The sequence below is a fragment of the Anomalospiza imberbis genome, chromosome 13 (genome assembly GCF_031753505.1).
Source record: "Anomalospiza imberbis isolate Cuckoo-Finch-1a 21T00152 chromosome 13, ASM3175350v1, whole genome shotgun sequence".
NCBI classification, from domain to species: domain Eukaryota; kingdom Metazoa; phylum Chordata; class Aves; order Passeriformes; family Viduidae; genus Anomalospiza; species Anomalospiza imberbis.
The window spans coordinates 20,289,751-20,305,685 of NC_089693.1; the positions used below are offsets into that span (position 1 = coordinate 20,289,751).

A 15,935-nucleotide genomic window follows, 5' to 3' on the forward strand; every position below is an offset into this window, starting at 1 on the left:
GGGCTCAGCCCCGCCGTCCCCAGGGCGCTGAGGGTCAGGACGCGGGGCCGGGGGCTCAGCCCCGCCGTCCCCAGGGCGCTCAGGGTCAGGACGCGGGGCCGGGGCTCAGCCCCGCCGTCCCCAGGGCGCTCAGGGTCGGGACGCGGGGCCGGGGCTCAGCCCCGCCGTCCCCAGGGCGCTCAGGCTCAGGACGCGGGGCCGGGGCTCAGCCCCGCCGTCCCCAGGGCGCTGAGGGTCAGGATGCGGGGCCGGGGCTCAGCCCCGCCGTCCCCAGGGCGCTCAGGCTCAGGACGCGGGGCCGGGGGCTCAGCCCCGCCGTCCCCAGGGCGCTGAGGGTCAGGACGCGGGGCCGGGGCTCAGCCCCGCCGTCCCCAGGGCGCTGAGGGTCAGGACGCGCCGTTTCCGCCGGCGGGATGTGTCCGCCTGTTCCTCCCGGCCACAGGGCGGCGCAGAGGGCGCGGAGCCGGGGCGCCGGGGAGCGGCGCTCTCGGTGGTGCCTGAGGTCATCAAGGCACGACGGCGGCGGGAGCCGTGTCCGGCTCCATTCGGCGCGCTCCCGTCGGGATTGTTTTCACAAAGACATGACCACACAGGTAATTAAAAACACAGCGTTAGCTAAGCTAATTGCTGGCTTGAGGCGTGTGTATATGCATATATGTATGTGTGTGTATAGCCTGCTCATGTGTAATATTAATTATTTTTTCTTTCTAGTACGGTATTCTCTTCAAGCAAGAGCAAGGTGAGCAAACGCTAACGGGTGTTGAGCAATGTTGGTGTTCCGGGATTATGTAAAGTTGATAATGGCAGGTATCCGTGTGAGGAGACCTGGTTATGTTTATACTAGGCGTAAATCGGAGTAACTCAGAGGTAGCTGTGCTGCTTTTTCAGCAGTGACGCTGGTCACACAACACATTGCATATTGTGGAACAGAGAAGACAGTGACTAGGCTCTTGGAGCACTCAGTAGACCTGAGGAGCAGGACAGGGTCTATTGCCAACATTGCAGCTAGCCAGTTCAGCATTACCTAAACCGGTTGTGGTCTTCTATCAAAAGAAAATACTTATTTTTTAATTACTGTGCTTATATTCTCTTTTAGCTCATGATGATGCCATTTGGTCAGTTGCCTGGGGCAAAAATAAAAATGATGGTTCTGAAACAGTGATCTCTGGCTCTTTGGATGATCTGGTAAAGGTCTGGAAGTGGTAAGTGCTCCATATTAATCTGTGTTAGGCCTTGGAAGTAGTCAGTGTGGAGCAGCCTTGAATTTCCACAATCTCCAGGGATGACAGAAGAATGGCACACAGAGCTGCTTCTGTGAGCAAGTTCATCTCCACTGGTGTGTGCTTTCTCTTGGAGTGGTGGCATTCTGGTGTGCTTTCATTTCCAAAAAATGAGAATCCTTTTGAAAATGCATGTCAGAGAATACTTAATGTACTTCTAAACCAAAGAATGAGAAATGCTTCTTTTGATGAGACAGTGCATTTGAAGATGTGTATTGTGAAAGAAATAATGGGAATAGTGAGAAAGAGGAAATGACATCTTCCTTTTTAATTGAAAAAAGATCCTGATAATCCTTATGTAAGTGTGCTTTTGCAAAGAAGTTATTGTCTCTTGGGCAAAGCAGTGTGAAAGATGTGCTTCACTTCAGTGATAGATTTAGCTTGGTTGGGGTGACTGAAAATGTCAGTCACGGTACTTTGTGCTGAGCTTACAGGGCAGCTCTAAGAGCACCCACAGACTGCTGTGTGATGGACATTTCGTGGTGGGATGGCTTCCAAACTTAGGATGAAGTACCTGCTTGGCAGGAATATGGTAAATTGTTGATTTGTCAGTTCTTTAAGTACAGAGAGTTTGTGTGTAGCCCTTCACATTTTCATGGGAGGACTCGTATTGCCTTGTGTTGAACAAAGGGAGGAATGTGGATTGTTTGTTTTGTGTGGGGCTGGGGATGTTCAGCACCCCCAGCTGTTCCCAACGAGGCTTTTCTTTCCCTTGGACGGAAGGAACGATGAAAAGCTGGATCTGCAGTGGACTCTGGAGGGTCACCAGCTGGGGGTGGTGTCTGTGGACATCAGCCACACGGGTGCCATCGCAGCATCCAGCTCTCTGGACGCCCACATTCGCCTCTGGGACTTAGAGACTGGCAAGCAGATCAAGTCCATAGATGCTGGTCCTGGTAAGACACCAGTGCTGAGCTGGCTCTGCAGGGGAACAGTGTGACTCTTCCTGGCAAATACTGGGGGATTGGGGTACATGAGGGAATTAAGGTCTCGGGGAGTTTAATCTTTCCTATATTTGCACAAGTCTTAAGGGTTTTATGAACTCAGCACAAAGCAGCATCAGACAATTTTACATTTATGTTTACACGCTATTTGTGCTTTCTCAGGTACACATAGTTGGCTTTTTGCTGTATGCATAAAGCAGAATGGAAACCAGTTTGCCCTTACACATATATTGGTAAAGGGATATTTGGAAGAAATAATTCAAATGCTTATTCAGGTGGATTTACAAAGGAGCTCTGAACGTTCTTCATAACACTGCAGTGAATTTGAGCCATGCATGTGATCCTTTTTTATCCAGAATGTCCAATCCTGAGCAACCAAGTCAAAACAGCTATCAATGGTAACAATGCTAATGTTCTCCAAGCTGGACTGCAGGGCCCAAGGTCTTATTCCAAGTATTTCATGAGTCCACTGGAAGTCACAAATTTAAGAACAATCTTGCAGTGTTTTATGCAATTAATATTTAACTTTTAGGAAAAATCCTGTAATTACATTGTGCCAGATAAATACATTGCACTGCTATGAAAAATGATGGGTTTTTACATTCAGTTGTAGGAATGTTATTTGTGTTACATTTGTATATCTGCATTTCTCCTGCATCTTCTGTGCTTTGCTACATACTAGTGTTGATTTTTCAGTAATTTCAATCTTTTGGTACCAGGAAAAAAGTAGGAATTTAGACTTAACTGATGCAGTCTGTAATTGCAAATTTATTGTTACATGAGGGTCTCATAAGGTCAGGGTCTTACTAGAAATGTAATCTTTTACCAAATGTAGGTAAATGGCTCAAGCTACACTCCATTAATTACACAAAAGGGGTAACTTGATAAGCTTGTACACTCTTAGAGGGTTACACATCTAAACAGGTGCATACAGAACGGACACTGTTGAATAAGAACCAGGAACAGGATCCAGCTAACTGTTTTTTATTTTTTAATACAGTTGATGCTTGGTCCCTGGCTTTTTCACCTGATTCCCAGTACCTTGCAACAGGAAGTCACGTGGGGAAAGTAAATATTTTCGGTGTTGAAACAGGAAAGAAAGAATATTCTCTGGACACCAGAGGAAAGTTCATCCTTAGCATTGCATATGTAAGAAGCACAATTGATAATTCCTTATGAGAAATTGCTATTCCTGTAATATGTTGTAAATAGGTATTTTTGTTTCCATCTCTCAGTTTATCTCTACAATAATACTAGGTGACAGCCATAGTTACAAATACAAATTGTGTGACGTTTCCCTCTTGCACATCTGGAGAATATATTTGGATCTTGTTTTTAGTCTTCAGGACTTTTGAAACGCAGGTATCTTGCATAGATCATTATTTGTGAAAAGTTGCCAAGGGAATGTCAGGGCTTACACACCATAAATGCACACAGATGTTGAATCACACTTTTTGTGTGTTTTATTACAGAGTCCAGATGGAAAATACTTGGCCAGTGGAGCAATAGATGGCATTATCAATATTTTTGATATTGCGACTGGAAAACTTCTGCATACGCTAGAAGGTATGGTTTGGTATGGTATGGTATGGTATTATTTGCAGTACCTAATTCTGACCTCATTTCTGAGAAATTAAAGGATATAATGCAAGTCAGAATAAGCTACAACCATGGCAAAAGTGAGTTGACATTTTTGTCCATTAGACAGTATTTAGGTATTTAGTGTGCTCTAACCTAAACCACTTAAAATATTAGAGGCAAACTGTAAACTCAGGCTTGCATCATAAATGCCTTTTAAAGGCATTTAAAAAAGATACAGCCAGTAATGCTTAACTAAATTCTTAAATTGGAGCTCCTTGTATTGCAGAAAAGTACAAGGGAATGAAGCCAAGCCAAATGGGTGCTGCCATGCATGTGGTTTTTCTTTTTCTTACGTGATCTGTTCTAAAGCAATTTTTGCTGTTCTAAAAAATAACTGAACATTTTATGTTGTAGAATACATGCATTTTTTTCTAACAGATAAATGGGCTTTTAATGTTCATGCTGTTTCTGCCCTGTTGTAATCAAAACCCCAGCCACTTAAATATGCAATCGTACTATAAAATATGACATAATTTCTAATAGAGATCCACAGCTGAAAGAAACAAGATACTTTTTGTGTTGCAGACATGCCTTAACATTCACAGTTGAGAATTGCTGCCCGTTTCCATTTTCTGTTGTGGGAAGAAGCCTCTAGAGAGAAAGAGGCTTCAGAGGCTGCTCTCTCTGAGCAGGCAGTGCTGTTGTGGAGTAGCTTGCTGAGCGCTGGTGTCAGTGAGAGGAGTGCCAGTCCTGCTCTGTGTCCCTGTGCCTGCAGGCCACGCCATGCCGATCCGCTCGCTGACCTTCTCCCCTGACTCCCAGTTACTCGTCACCGCCTCCGACGACGGCTACATCAAGATCTACGACGTGTGAGTGGGGACTGCCAGCCCTGCTGGCAGGACAGCAACTGCTTCTGCTTAGAGAGGCTGATACTGTGAAACATACATCAAATCCTTGGCTCTCCAGAACTCCTTTCAGCTTTTGGTGACTTTTTATGTAATAAATAATCTTAAATCATAAAATACTACATCCTTATATAGTTTTTGAAAGTGTAGAGGTAGACGAAAGCTATAAATTGAAAACAAATTACTTTCCTCATATTTGCCTGTAGGCAGTAATCTAATTCTTCTGTGTATTGGTCCTGTGAGCTTGTGTTCACCCTTCCTAAACATCTGTTCTGTACTCAGCTAATTATATTTATGACCTATTTCTGTTGCATCTTGCAATACCTTGGAAGACCCTGGGGAGGAAATGGCCCTGCTTCAGTGGTCTTCACCCCCTAAACCTGCATTGCTTTGGCTTTGGTGAAACTCTTTGTCCTCCAGTCTGTCTTCTTAGTGACTTATTTTTATGTTAACTATTTGAAATGGAAAAACAGAATCTGCTGTAACACCAGTTCGGCTTGGATGAACAAATGTCCAGAAGTCACCTTCCATTGAACCATTCTTGAGTGCACTAGCTAGAGTATATTCCTGTTGCTTTTTCCCTGGAATTCACAAAGCAAACGTTAATGTGTTCTTTCCACAGGCAACATGCAAACTTGGCTGGCACATTAAGTGGTCATGGATCCTGGGTTTTAAACGTAGCATTTTGTCCTGATGATACCCATTTTGTTTCCAGGTATTGAGGATTTTTAAGTGCTTATGATTACTGAAAAGAAAATTATATGTGTACAAATTGCAGTGGGATATGTAATGAAATAACATGAAATTTAAAGGCTCAAGCCAATCTGTGATGTGATACCAGCTGTAGTGAGAGCATTTTACAGAGTAAGTCATCTCACTGCAGTGTAGCTCCTGACAAGTGAAAAACACCTAACCTAAGAGAACGGCAATTTGATTCTAAATAGCTGAAAAATTGCTGTTGAATCAAGAATTACAACCTAAACTAGTAGTACATTAATCTACTTGAAATTTAGTATTAATTCTTAAAACAGCTGAGACAGCTGGGGGATCAAGTATATGTAAAAGGAATTTCCTTATCCAAAGAACTTGCCTCCAAGAATTTTTTGGCCAAAATGGGAGTCTTCATTTTCACATTGCAGATGTTGGGACAGTAAATTTATTTTAAAGGTAATGGAACCTGGCAGAAGATGCAGTCCTTTACTACTTCATCCCTGTATTTGATGGGTGAAAGAGGGTTTCTTATGTCTGCCATATGAGACCCTTTAATGTTTGCATTAAACTTTAGTTAATATATTAATTTAAACATTCATCAGTATTATTTTTCTTTCAGTTCATCTGATAAAAGTGTGAAGGTTTGGGATGCTGGAACGAGGACCTGTGTCCATACTTTTTTTGACCACCAAGATCAGGTATGGCTGCTGTTCCCTGAGTCACCACATTCCCAGGAGAGCTTGTGTAGTTGTGCACATTTGTGCTTCACTTTGGTGCTGCAGCTCCAGGCTTGCAATAATGCAACTTTAGCCTGCTATAATAAAATTTTAGAAGTTGTAGTTATTTAGCACTTAACATTGAAGTAGTACTCCCAGGTGTATATGCAGATCTCTTCTAAGTAATTAACATTTTTCAGTCCCAAATAAAGGCAATCCTGAGTGGCCTAAGTCTCACCAGACTTACCTTTTTGTTACCTTTGTCTCTGGATTTACTTATTTCTGTGACTAACACAGCATGTGCATGTGTAAGGGTGGAAATACTTATTTAAAAGAATGGGATTACTTAAACAGATGCTTGAAAGCAGCCTGGAAACTTGGGAGTTTTTCCTCCTTCTGTGTCTGTAATACCATGGGTTTTTAATTTATTGTTCAGTGATAGCTGCCTGCGAGAGAAGGAGTTAGGTTTCTACCCATTTACTGTTTGTCCAAATGTTAGGTGATAAAGAGAACAATGTTACATTTTAATGGACCACTGAGCAAGAAACAAAGGACATTGCAGATTTTATTTTAATGTTTTCTTCCGTAGTAAATTCTTGCTGGTAACCTTCTTTTCAGTTACCTATAGTTATGGGGGTTTTAATACTGAAGTACCAAGTGGGACTTGATTTCCCCTGTTGTTTTAGCTGTTGTGTATGCTCTCATTCAATAGCAGAGATGTGTTAGTTACTGAGAACGCTGGGTTTGGGTACTAATGCAAAATAGTGTATGAGATTGCCCAAAACATACTGCTGTCAGCACCCACTCTGCATTTCACATTAATGAGCTGGGTAGCCTTCACTCTTCCTGATATCATTCTGATGGAGACGGGTGTCAACTAAGAACTTGTGTAACTGTCTTAGACCAGAGGACTGACCTGAATTTTTCTAAGTAAGTTTTGCACCATTTACTGGTAGGTAAATGGTTCTCTGAAAGAGCTCAAGGATAAACCTGGTCATTCTTCAGTCTGTCATGATGTCTCAGTCTGCATGACAAGTACTTCCTCTCTTGCTTTCCTGCACTGTAAAATGCTATTTTCAGAAAGGGCTGCAGGATGGGCAAGAGTGGAAATGCTTGGGTTATTTATGCAAACTGGGGCAAGCACTTTTCAGCCCTGACCGAGTAGCTCTGGCTAGTGTTAAGCCACAGTCAGTAGGATTGGCTGTAGGAGCCCGTCAGGCTCCTAGAGGGCAGTGTCCTGCTCTGCTGCAGCAGAAGCCAGAACTGCACCAGTTCTCATTAGTTGACTTTCAATAATCCTTCCTCTACTGCTTGCAATAAATATTATTCTTTTGCTTTGTCCTCTCTGGATAAACTTGCATATGTCTTCTTTACAGGTTTGGGGAGTGAAATACAATGGAAGTGGGTCCAAAATTGTGTCTGTTGGTGATGACCAAGAAATTCATATTTATGACTGTCCAGTTTAAATGTCTTGACTCAGATGTTTCAGTAAATCTCTTGTAGCAGTTTCAAGGGACTGCTACTGTCTGTGTAATTTTTTAGTATGATAAAAGCATTCATACTGATCTGCAAAACCAGATCTAATTTTGATTTTGCTTAGCATGAGAGAAAACCTTACTTTTTTAAAATAAAAGCTACAGTTCCAAGTCCTTGTGTCTAATTCTTGGGGAAAAAAGTATTTTTGGAAATAGATAGTCATGGGTGAAGTAACTGCTCAGTTAATCACCCCTGCCTTTAAACATAAATAGACCAGAGCTGGAAAGCATAGGCTAAGTGTTACAACAGCTTATTTTAGCGGAAGGAAAATGACCGAGGCTGTTACAGACATGGGAAATGACAGCCTTGGCTTGTCCTGAAGAGGATCACTTAAGCTGAACACCTGTTTCAGCAATTGTGTGGTACATGGACATAGATCATTCATCATGGTTTAGTTTCACTAAAGGGGACCACTTGTTTCTAACCCTGACTTAATACAAACACTACCAGCAAATAGGTAAAATGGAAAAAAGCTTTAATGGGATTGCTGTACTGTAGTATCATGTATGTTACAAAACAGCAGCAGTATACCCAGCACAGGTGCTTTTGGTTTATTCGTTTTAGTTAAGGCACAAGTATACAATGCCTAGGAGGAAGTAAAAACCCTTTCTAGGGAAGGCTGAAATACAAAGCTTGAGCTTCTGAAAGGTCAAACTTTTATTTGCAAGTATTTGCTTGTATGTAACACATTAGAGGACAGCTTGTAACCTTAGGTCACACACAAGAGAAGCAGCTGAAGGAATGTTACTGTAAACACACAAAACACAGGAAGAGGGCTATGAGCAGACAGGAGGGCATGCACAAGGTGCTTCTGAAATACAAAATGAGACAGGTATGAGTGATGCAGCCAACACAAATAATCTAGACTAGATAACATGAGTCTGAGCTTGTAAGTACTTGTTTAAATAAAGGGGGTTCCAGAATGGCTTAGAAAGTACAAGAGGAGAACGAGAAAAGGTGAAGTACAATTTATTAGAAGTTATTCTGCTATGCTTTATTCTATGAAATTAATTTTCCAGTATGAAAGTATTTACATAAGACACTCCACTTAGCCTCTATCGATATTGCCAAAGTCTTATAGAAATAGCACAGGTGAATAAATTGAGAACCTTCACAGCAAGGAAAATGCATACCAACTCAGTTGGTTCTCAGCTGTATGACATTTGCTTTATATAGAAAGACTACAAGAACACAATATAAATTAGTTACAAAAAGGTGATACTGACAGCGCAGCAACTCAATTTGCTGAACACAAAAACCACAAGCAGTGGCTATTACAGCCATGCAGTTTTCATTGTGAAAATTTACATCTTGGATGACATCCACTCCACCTTGCTTTAAGATGCCTGACATTGTACTCCTGTTCTTGGACCCTCCTCATCTTCTTCATATGCTTCTCCTGCACTGTTACGGTAGGTTTGCTCATTTGGATCAAAATCTTCAAGGTCTACCTGATCCATCTCATCTGTAACCATAACATCTTCTCGTGAAGGAAGCAGAGCCTCCAGCAGAGACAGTTTCTCCCTTGGGAGCCAGTAGTGCTCTGGAAACTGCACCTACAATTTTACGTGTTTTTTAAAATTAGTATTTATTCATGTGCAAACATGAGTATATTGGCTACAGAAAAGCATGCAGCTTACCAAAAATTGTATGATCAGGCTGCCTTTGTCCATTGGAGATTTGTAGACGGGCATCCCTTCGTTGTAGACACACTTTAAGTCACCATGTTTTATCACTTCACCTATGGAGGCAAGAGCTGTAAGTGGGCTGCTATGATGGGACAGGCATTTCACAGCCCCACGAGGCAGGGCTGTACACAAGCAGTGTTATCATGGCACCCCAGGGAGACTGTAACCAATTCACAGGAAAGACCTCAACCCAAGCTGTACACAGCTAAGGCCATTTAGTCTATTTCCCCTGCTATAAGAGAAATCAGCTTTTCCTGGCACAGTCTTCAGGCTGAATGAACAGGTAATTTAGTAGAATTTAAGATTATTTCCTCTTTAATATCTTCCTGGCTATCTACCAACTGGGTCTGAGATTTATTAAGAAGTATTTGACAGCTTTAGGTATAATTCTGCATGTTTTAGAAAGGGTAACAACAAAGAACCAACTAAATTATGTGACTGCCTCATGAACCTGTTGCATCATCTAGTTAGGAAAAAAAAAAACCAAATAGAACAATCTCCCCCAAGAACTCCAGTCCAGGTACAATTAAACAGGCAAGCAGTTCACATTGTATTAGTACTCTTAACCACCTACCTGGCCTAGTAGATATGACAAGAACTCTGTTGTCCAGAGTTTCAATTGTCTTTCTGAAACCACATAAGGCCTCTGAGAGTTGAATTCTCATTTTTGTGATTAAGTCATGCCCTCGTCTCTGAAAGACACTGTGATCCTTTTGATCAAGCACAATTATAACATCACCAGGCTCCAAATCAGGCTCCTGGTCACCTTCTCCATGAAACACTATCTTCTGACCATCTTTCATACCTGAAGAAAAGAAACCCATTTATTCTCTGCAGAACTATAGACTATTATTGACTACTATTTGGGAACCAGTACAAATATACAGTTCTTACCTTTATCAACATGAACTTCTATGATCTTTTTCTCTCTTACAACCTTACAACCATTGCAGTTGTCACATCTGTCCTTCGGATTTATTCTTTCACCTTGCCCTTTGCATTCTGGGCACACAGTTTGGATTTGCTGCACCATGCCAGGTCCAATCTGCTGAACTATAACTTGCATCCCTCTTCCTTTACACACAGGACATTTTTCTACTGCCCCTCTCTTTCCGCCATAACCTTAGACAAAAGAGTTAAATTGGATCTCAGTCTCAAAAAATTACAGTAGTCAGGCTGGAACTCACTGACTTCAAGAGCATATTTAGGGTAACTTAAGAGTAGTTCAGTAATGGAATTTAGCTGCCATCACAAAACATTCCCCAGAAGCTGGAGGTTTCTACAAACAAAATGTTTATACAGCTTATTGTATTAGCCTCTGCCCCACCCCCCAGTAACTCCTGGTTTCCAAGGAACTGTCAGCATACCAAATGCAAGGCATAAACATTCTATTAATACTTGGAAAAGAATCTGCTTCCTAAATATTTAACAGAGTACTAAGATACAATACCTTATTAAAATTTACCTCAAAGAGGACCAGTCTAGGGAGTACTTAATAACTGTAAAATTAGTAACATAACACAAGCTAGTCTTCCACCCGCAGCAATTAAAGAAGTTTTACAGAATAAGCATTTACATCCAAGTTCTGGGTGAAGATAATTTTAATTGAGGTACCCCTAACTGCAACTCACAGTGAGTTTTAGTTTGCAATTAGAACTATCAGTTTGACTTACTTTTGGATAAGCATAAGTAAGAATTAAATACCCTGGCAGACTTTCAGGGATCAGGCAAAGAAAGAAGACAGAGAAATGTAAGAAAGCCTTCAGACTTTCTCAGCCTCAGACAATCCACACAAACATCTTGAAGAGGGATTTGAAACCACTACTTTTTTTTTACCTTCACACTTGGCACAAATAACATTCTTTTGCAGTGCCAGTTTCCTTGTAATGCCATTATATAGGTCTTCAAGAGATACACCTAACTGGTGCACCACATTTTTGCCTTTAGAAAAACAAAAGGGAAATATTAATACTTGTTCAGCTCTTGTGAAGACAAATGTTCATGCACAGTCTCAAGAAACGCAGAGCTCATTCCAAACTTGAACACAACTCAGCCCCCTTAAAAGCATGTGCAATTCCATCAGCTTCCACTAAGCTCCACCCATTTATTTCCAAACATAAAAGTTGAGCTGTAATTAAGCAAAGCATCATTAAAGCCACCCTATCCCTGCTCCTACTCCTAATTTTATAAGCTTAACTGAAACAGCAAGATGCAAGGACACTACCAGCTTCACATCTGTCAATTTGGAAGTTGCTATTTATGCCTGCCTATGAATTTCCATGCCACTTCATAGCATAATGTCAGTGATTTTTTACAGCAAGTTACTACTTGCTCCTTTAACAAGCAGTGGGCATGGAAAAGACAAAAATCTTATCATGCTTTTGGCAGCACACTGTACTCAGTTTCGTGTAATTTCTCCCAAATATTTTTTAATGGGATTTAAGATTACTGAAGTTTAAGTTGATGGTGTCCTTTGAAGCAAGTTGCCCAAAAGCTTATGAGCAAGTGAGGCACAGATTTGGAAAAAAGGTAACTTAAACAGGTCTAAATCAACTGCTGACTTACTGATGTTTCCCCCTCCCCTACAGACTACCCATTCCCCCTTCAACAAAAAATAAACAGAACTTAGCAGAAAGATGGCTATGGCTAAGCCATGTTATCTACTTTATTAGACTCTTAATGCTAGAGTAACTAGAAAAATCATAGTTTACTTATTCTAGTGTTGCAACAAGTAATATCCACACTATGTGCACTCAGCAGAACAGCAGTACCATAGCACAGGTGTTTTATGCTTAAGTGCATGGTTAGAGTTTCTAGAACTTGTTTAGAACTGTGTACCTCTTCTCTCTCTATTCATTCGGCCTCCACCACCAAAGAACATGTCAAAGATGTCCATGGGTGAAGAGAAGCTGCCGCCACTCAGGCCTCCTTCTTTAATAGCCTGCTCCCCACCCTGGTCATAGAGGTCCCTTTTCTTTGGGTCCGACAGAACTTCATATGCCTGGGATATAAGTTTAAACTAAAAAGAAAAAAGAAGCTCTGAACAACTATGACCAAGAGGAAAAGTAGCCCTCTCATATACAACTCCACCTACAGATTGAGCCACTACAACACCCTCTTGTAGCATTTATTTCCAAAAGGAAACTCCCTGGGTAACAAGACTATAATAGTACACTTTTGTCCAGGAAATCCACCCCTTTCCTCCCTCTCCCCCCTCCTCCCATATTTTAAGTGGGCATAATTCAGTCACATCCACCTTACAAGTACATACCAACTTCATTTTGCTGATTGTGGTAGTTGCAACAACCATTATAAGCTCTAACAAATCCATTTAGAAAGGAATATGGTACTGTCCCCGAAGTCCTGCAGGTGCCCAACTGCTCATGGCCACAGCAATGCTAGTCAGCCTAGAGCTACACAGGGATGCTCCATGCCGGCTGAGCTGGTACATCCAGCTACAGCAGAGATTTATGTGACCAGACACTGGTGTTGCTTACTCATCACAAACACAAGGACTCAGATACAAATCAAAACAATTAAGGAATTTTCTTAAATGGCTATGAAGAATTTCCTATTATTAAGATTACCAACTGAGGTTTTTTTTTTTTTTAATGCTATTACTGGAATGACCAATTTTAAATTTCCTTTACTCATGGCCATGTAACATGGTGTAAGCAAAAAAATCTGGCCCAAAATAAAAGCAGAAAAGATTGACTAAAAAACTAAGAGCAGAAAAGGTTGCCTTTAACTAGGCTACTACTTGAGTTCTATAAATTAGTATTCTAGAGACTAATGTAAGGTAAGTATGGACCTTCTATTCCTATATTAAGGTATTAGTAGACCAGCTTTTAGATAAACAATCCCATTATTAATGTTTTCCCTAGTTCTCAATTGTGGTGCTCGTTTATCATCCGAGTCAACACAAGCAGCTGAACGGGTCTGTGCTGATAGCATCTAAAATAGTTCTCTTGTAAGCAGTCCACCCCCGTACAGCCCAGTGATTTCCCAGCTATAGTTACCTTACACATCTGCATTAGCATTTTTATTTGAAGAAAACCCATCCTTTCCAGGACCACAAATCCATCCAGCACAACAGTGCTGGCAGCTGGATCAACTACCAGCCTTTTCAACGTCTGACAGCACAGTGGCCACTGGCACATTACAAATCCTTCCAGCTTTGCCTATTTTAACCAGCTCCTCTAAGGACGACCTTCCACCATTAACTACGGGGAAACTAGCATGCGTCACAACCAAAAAAAAAAAAAAAAGAAAAAAGAAATGCTGCATCCCCTTTGCCACAGCAGGGCCGTCAGGCCTGCTGCCAGGCTCACAGATATAGAATAGAGACCTGGAAGTGGGGAGCATTCACGTACCGGCACTACGCTCCAGACAGAAAGGGCAAAGCAGAATCGGAGCTAGAATCGAGCGCACGCTGGATTAGCAGCGGCCTGCCTGTGGGGGCCCGCGGCGCCAGCCCCCGGCTCTCCCTGCAGGGCCGCCCGCTCCGCGGCCCGGCGGCGAGCCCGGCTCGGCCGCGGCCCGCCGGAGGGCCGGCCGGGGCCTGCCCTGCCCCGCACCGCACAGGGGCCGCCGGTGCCGCCTGGAGCGCGGCCTCGCGGCGGGCAGGAGAGCGACCCACAGGCCCAGCCCAGCCCCGGTCCCGACCCCGCGTACCCGCTCGCCCTCGCTGGGGTTCTTGTCGGGGTGGTACTTCAGCGCCAGCTTGCGGTAGGCGCGCTTGATCTCCTCGGAGGAGGCATTGGGCTTCACCTGCAGGATGTCGTAGTACTCCGTCTCCTTCACCATGGTGGGTGCCTGTGGGAGGACGCGGCACGTTACCCTCGGCTTACCCTCGGCTTATCCCGCCCAGCGCCCCGCCGAGGCCCCGCGGGCCGCGCTCACCGCTGCGGCCACTCCGCTGCAAGGAAAAAAAAAAAAAACCACAAAAAACCTAAACAAACAAAAAAACTCGGCCACCACTACCGCCGCCCGCTCACTGATCCCAGCGGCTCCGCCTCTTCCGCGAGCTTTATAGGAGCCCCGGACGAATCTTCTGGAATGACGCCGCGCGTGACGTCACGGGGCTGGAACGGTCTAGAACGGCGGCGCCTGACGTCAGCGGCGGCGCGCGCGGGAGGGCGGGGCCCGGGCCGGGCGCGGGCTTGGCGCTCCGCGCGTTCGAACGCTCCGCGTGTTTGAACGCTCAGCGTGTTCGAACGCTCAGCGTGTTCGAGCGCTCAGCGTGTTTGAACGCTCCGCGGTCAGCGTGTTTGAACGCTCAGCGTGTTCGAGCGCTCCGCGTGTTTGAACGCTCAGCGTGTTTGAGCGCTCAGCGTGTTCGAGCGCTCCACGTGTTCGAACGCTCCGCGGTCAGCGTGTTCGAACGCTCAGCGCTCAGCGTGTTTGAACGCTCAGCGTGTTTGAACGCTCAGTGTGTTCGAGCGCTCCGCGCTCAGCGTGTTCGAGCGCTCCGCGTGTTCGAACGCTCCGCGTGTTCGAACGCTCCGTGGTCAGCGTGTTTGAACGCTCAGCGTGTTCGAGCGCTCCGCGGTCAGCGTGTTCGAACGCTCCGCGTGTTCGAACACTCCGCGTGTTTGTTTGAACACTCAGCGAGTTCGAGCGCTCCGCGGTCAGCGTGTTTGAACACTCAGCGTGTTTGAACGCTCAGCGAGTTCGAGCGCTCCACGGTCAGCGTGTTTGAACGCTCAGCGTGTTTGAACGCTCAGCGTGTTTGAACGCTCAGCGTGTTCGAGCGCTCAGCGTGTTTGTGTTTGACCGCTCAGTGTGTTTGAGCGCTCAGCGTGTTTGACCGCTCCGCGCTCAGCGTGTTTGTGTTTGAGCGCTCAGCGTGTTTGACCGCTCCGCGCTCAGCGTGTTTGTGTTTGAGCGCTCAGCGTGTTTGACCGCTCCGCGCTCGGCGTGTTTGTGTTTGAGCGCTCAGCGTGTTTGACCGCTCCGCGCTCAGCGTGTTTGTGTTTGAGCGCTCAGCGTGTTTGACCGCTCCGCGCTCGGCGTGTTTGTGTTTGAGCGCTCAGCGTGTTTGACCGCTCCGCGCTCAGCGTGTTTGTGTTTGAGCGCTCAGCGTGTTTGACCGCTCCGCGCTCAGCGTGTTTGTGTTTGAGCGCTCAGCGTGTTTGTGTTTGAGCGCTCAGCGTGTTTGACCGCTCCGCGCTCAGCGTGTTTGTGTTTGAGCGCTCAGCGTGTTTGTGTTTGAGCGCTCAGCGTGTTTGTGTTTGAGCGCTCAGCGTGTTTGAGCGCTCCGCGCTCGGCGTGTTCGACCGCTCGGGCTGCGCTGCTGAGGCTGCCGGGCCATGCCTGGCATGCCCTGAGTGCAGCTCACCCAGACCGTACGCAGGCAGTGGAGTGCCGGGGAGCTGTAAACTGTTATCTGTGCTAATGTGGTAATGCACGTCTATTCTCTCCTCTTCTTTATTGCTTTTAGATTTATATGTAACACTATTTTTCAATAAAAGTTCCAAATTAATAATTGCATTATATGGAAGCTTTAGATGCGCTTTCCATTATGGTTAATATGTGTCTATGGAGCTAAAATATATATGAGAAACAGCCCCAT

At 44.3% G+C, this 15,935-nt stretch overlaps 2 protein-coding genes across 5 annotated transcripts; one reads left to right on the forward strand and one right to left on the reverse strand.

Moving 5' to 3' along the window:
* The first annotated feature begins 375 nt into the window (after positions 1 to 375).
* On the forward strand, positions 376 to 7,783 carry SKIC8 (SKI8 subunit of superkiller complex). 2 transcript variants are annotated; one of them, XM_068204448.1, is made up of 10 exons: positions 376 to 593; positions 712 to 739; positions 1,097 to 1,202; positions 2,004 to 2,176; positions 3,225 to 3,373; positions 3,697 to 3,790; positions 4,581 to 4,674; positions 5,333 to 5,425; positions 6,041 to 6,119; positions 7,514 to 7,783. In XM_068204448.1, the coding sequence occupies exons 1-10, from the start codon at positions 414 to 416 to the stop codon at positions 7,601 to 7,603; spliced, it is 1,086 nt and encodes a 361-aa protein (XP_068060549.1). In that variant the 5' UTR covers positions 376 to 413; the 3' UTR covers positions 7,604 to 7,783. The 2 variants fall into 2 exon arrangements, with proteins under 2 accessions (XP_068060549.1, XP_068060548.1); XM_068204447.1 differs by lacking the exon at positions 7,514 to 7,783 and having other exon boundaries at positions 6,041 to 6,286.
* Positions 7,784 to 8,625: 842 nt separating this feature from the next.
* Positions 8,626 to 14,206, reverse strand: DNAJA4 (DnaJ heat shock protein family (Hsp40) member A4). Of its 3 annotated transcripts, none has more exons than XM_068204445.1 (7): positions 14,036 to 14,206; positions 12,200 to 12,380; positions 11,198 to 11,302; positions 10,256 to 10,483; positions 9,936 to 10,166; positions 9,314 to 9,414; positions 8,626 to 9,229 (listed from the first exon to the last, which is right to left on the reverse strand). In XM_068204445.1, the coding sequence occupies exons 1-7, from the start codon at positions 14,165 to 14,167 to the stop codon at positions 9,011 to 9,013; spliced, it is 1,197 nt and encodes a 398-aa protein (XP_068060546.1). In that variant the 5' UTR covers positions 14,168 to 14,206; the 3' UTR covers positions 8,626 to 9,010. The 3 variants fall into 3 exon arrangements, with proteins under 3 accessions (XP_068060546.1, XP_068060545.1, XP_068060547.1); XM_068204444.1 differs by lacking the exon at positions 14,036 to 14,206 and adding an exon at positions 13,381 to 13,608; XM_068204446.1 differs by lacking the exon at positions 12,200 to 12,380 and having other exon boundaries at positions 14,036 to 14,192.
* Positions 14,207 to 15,935: the final 1,729 nt, after the last annotated feature.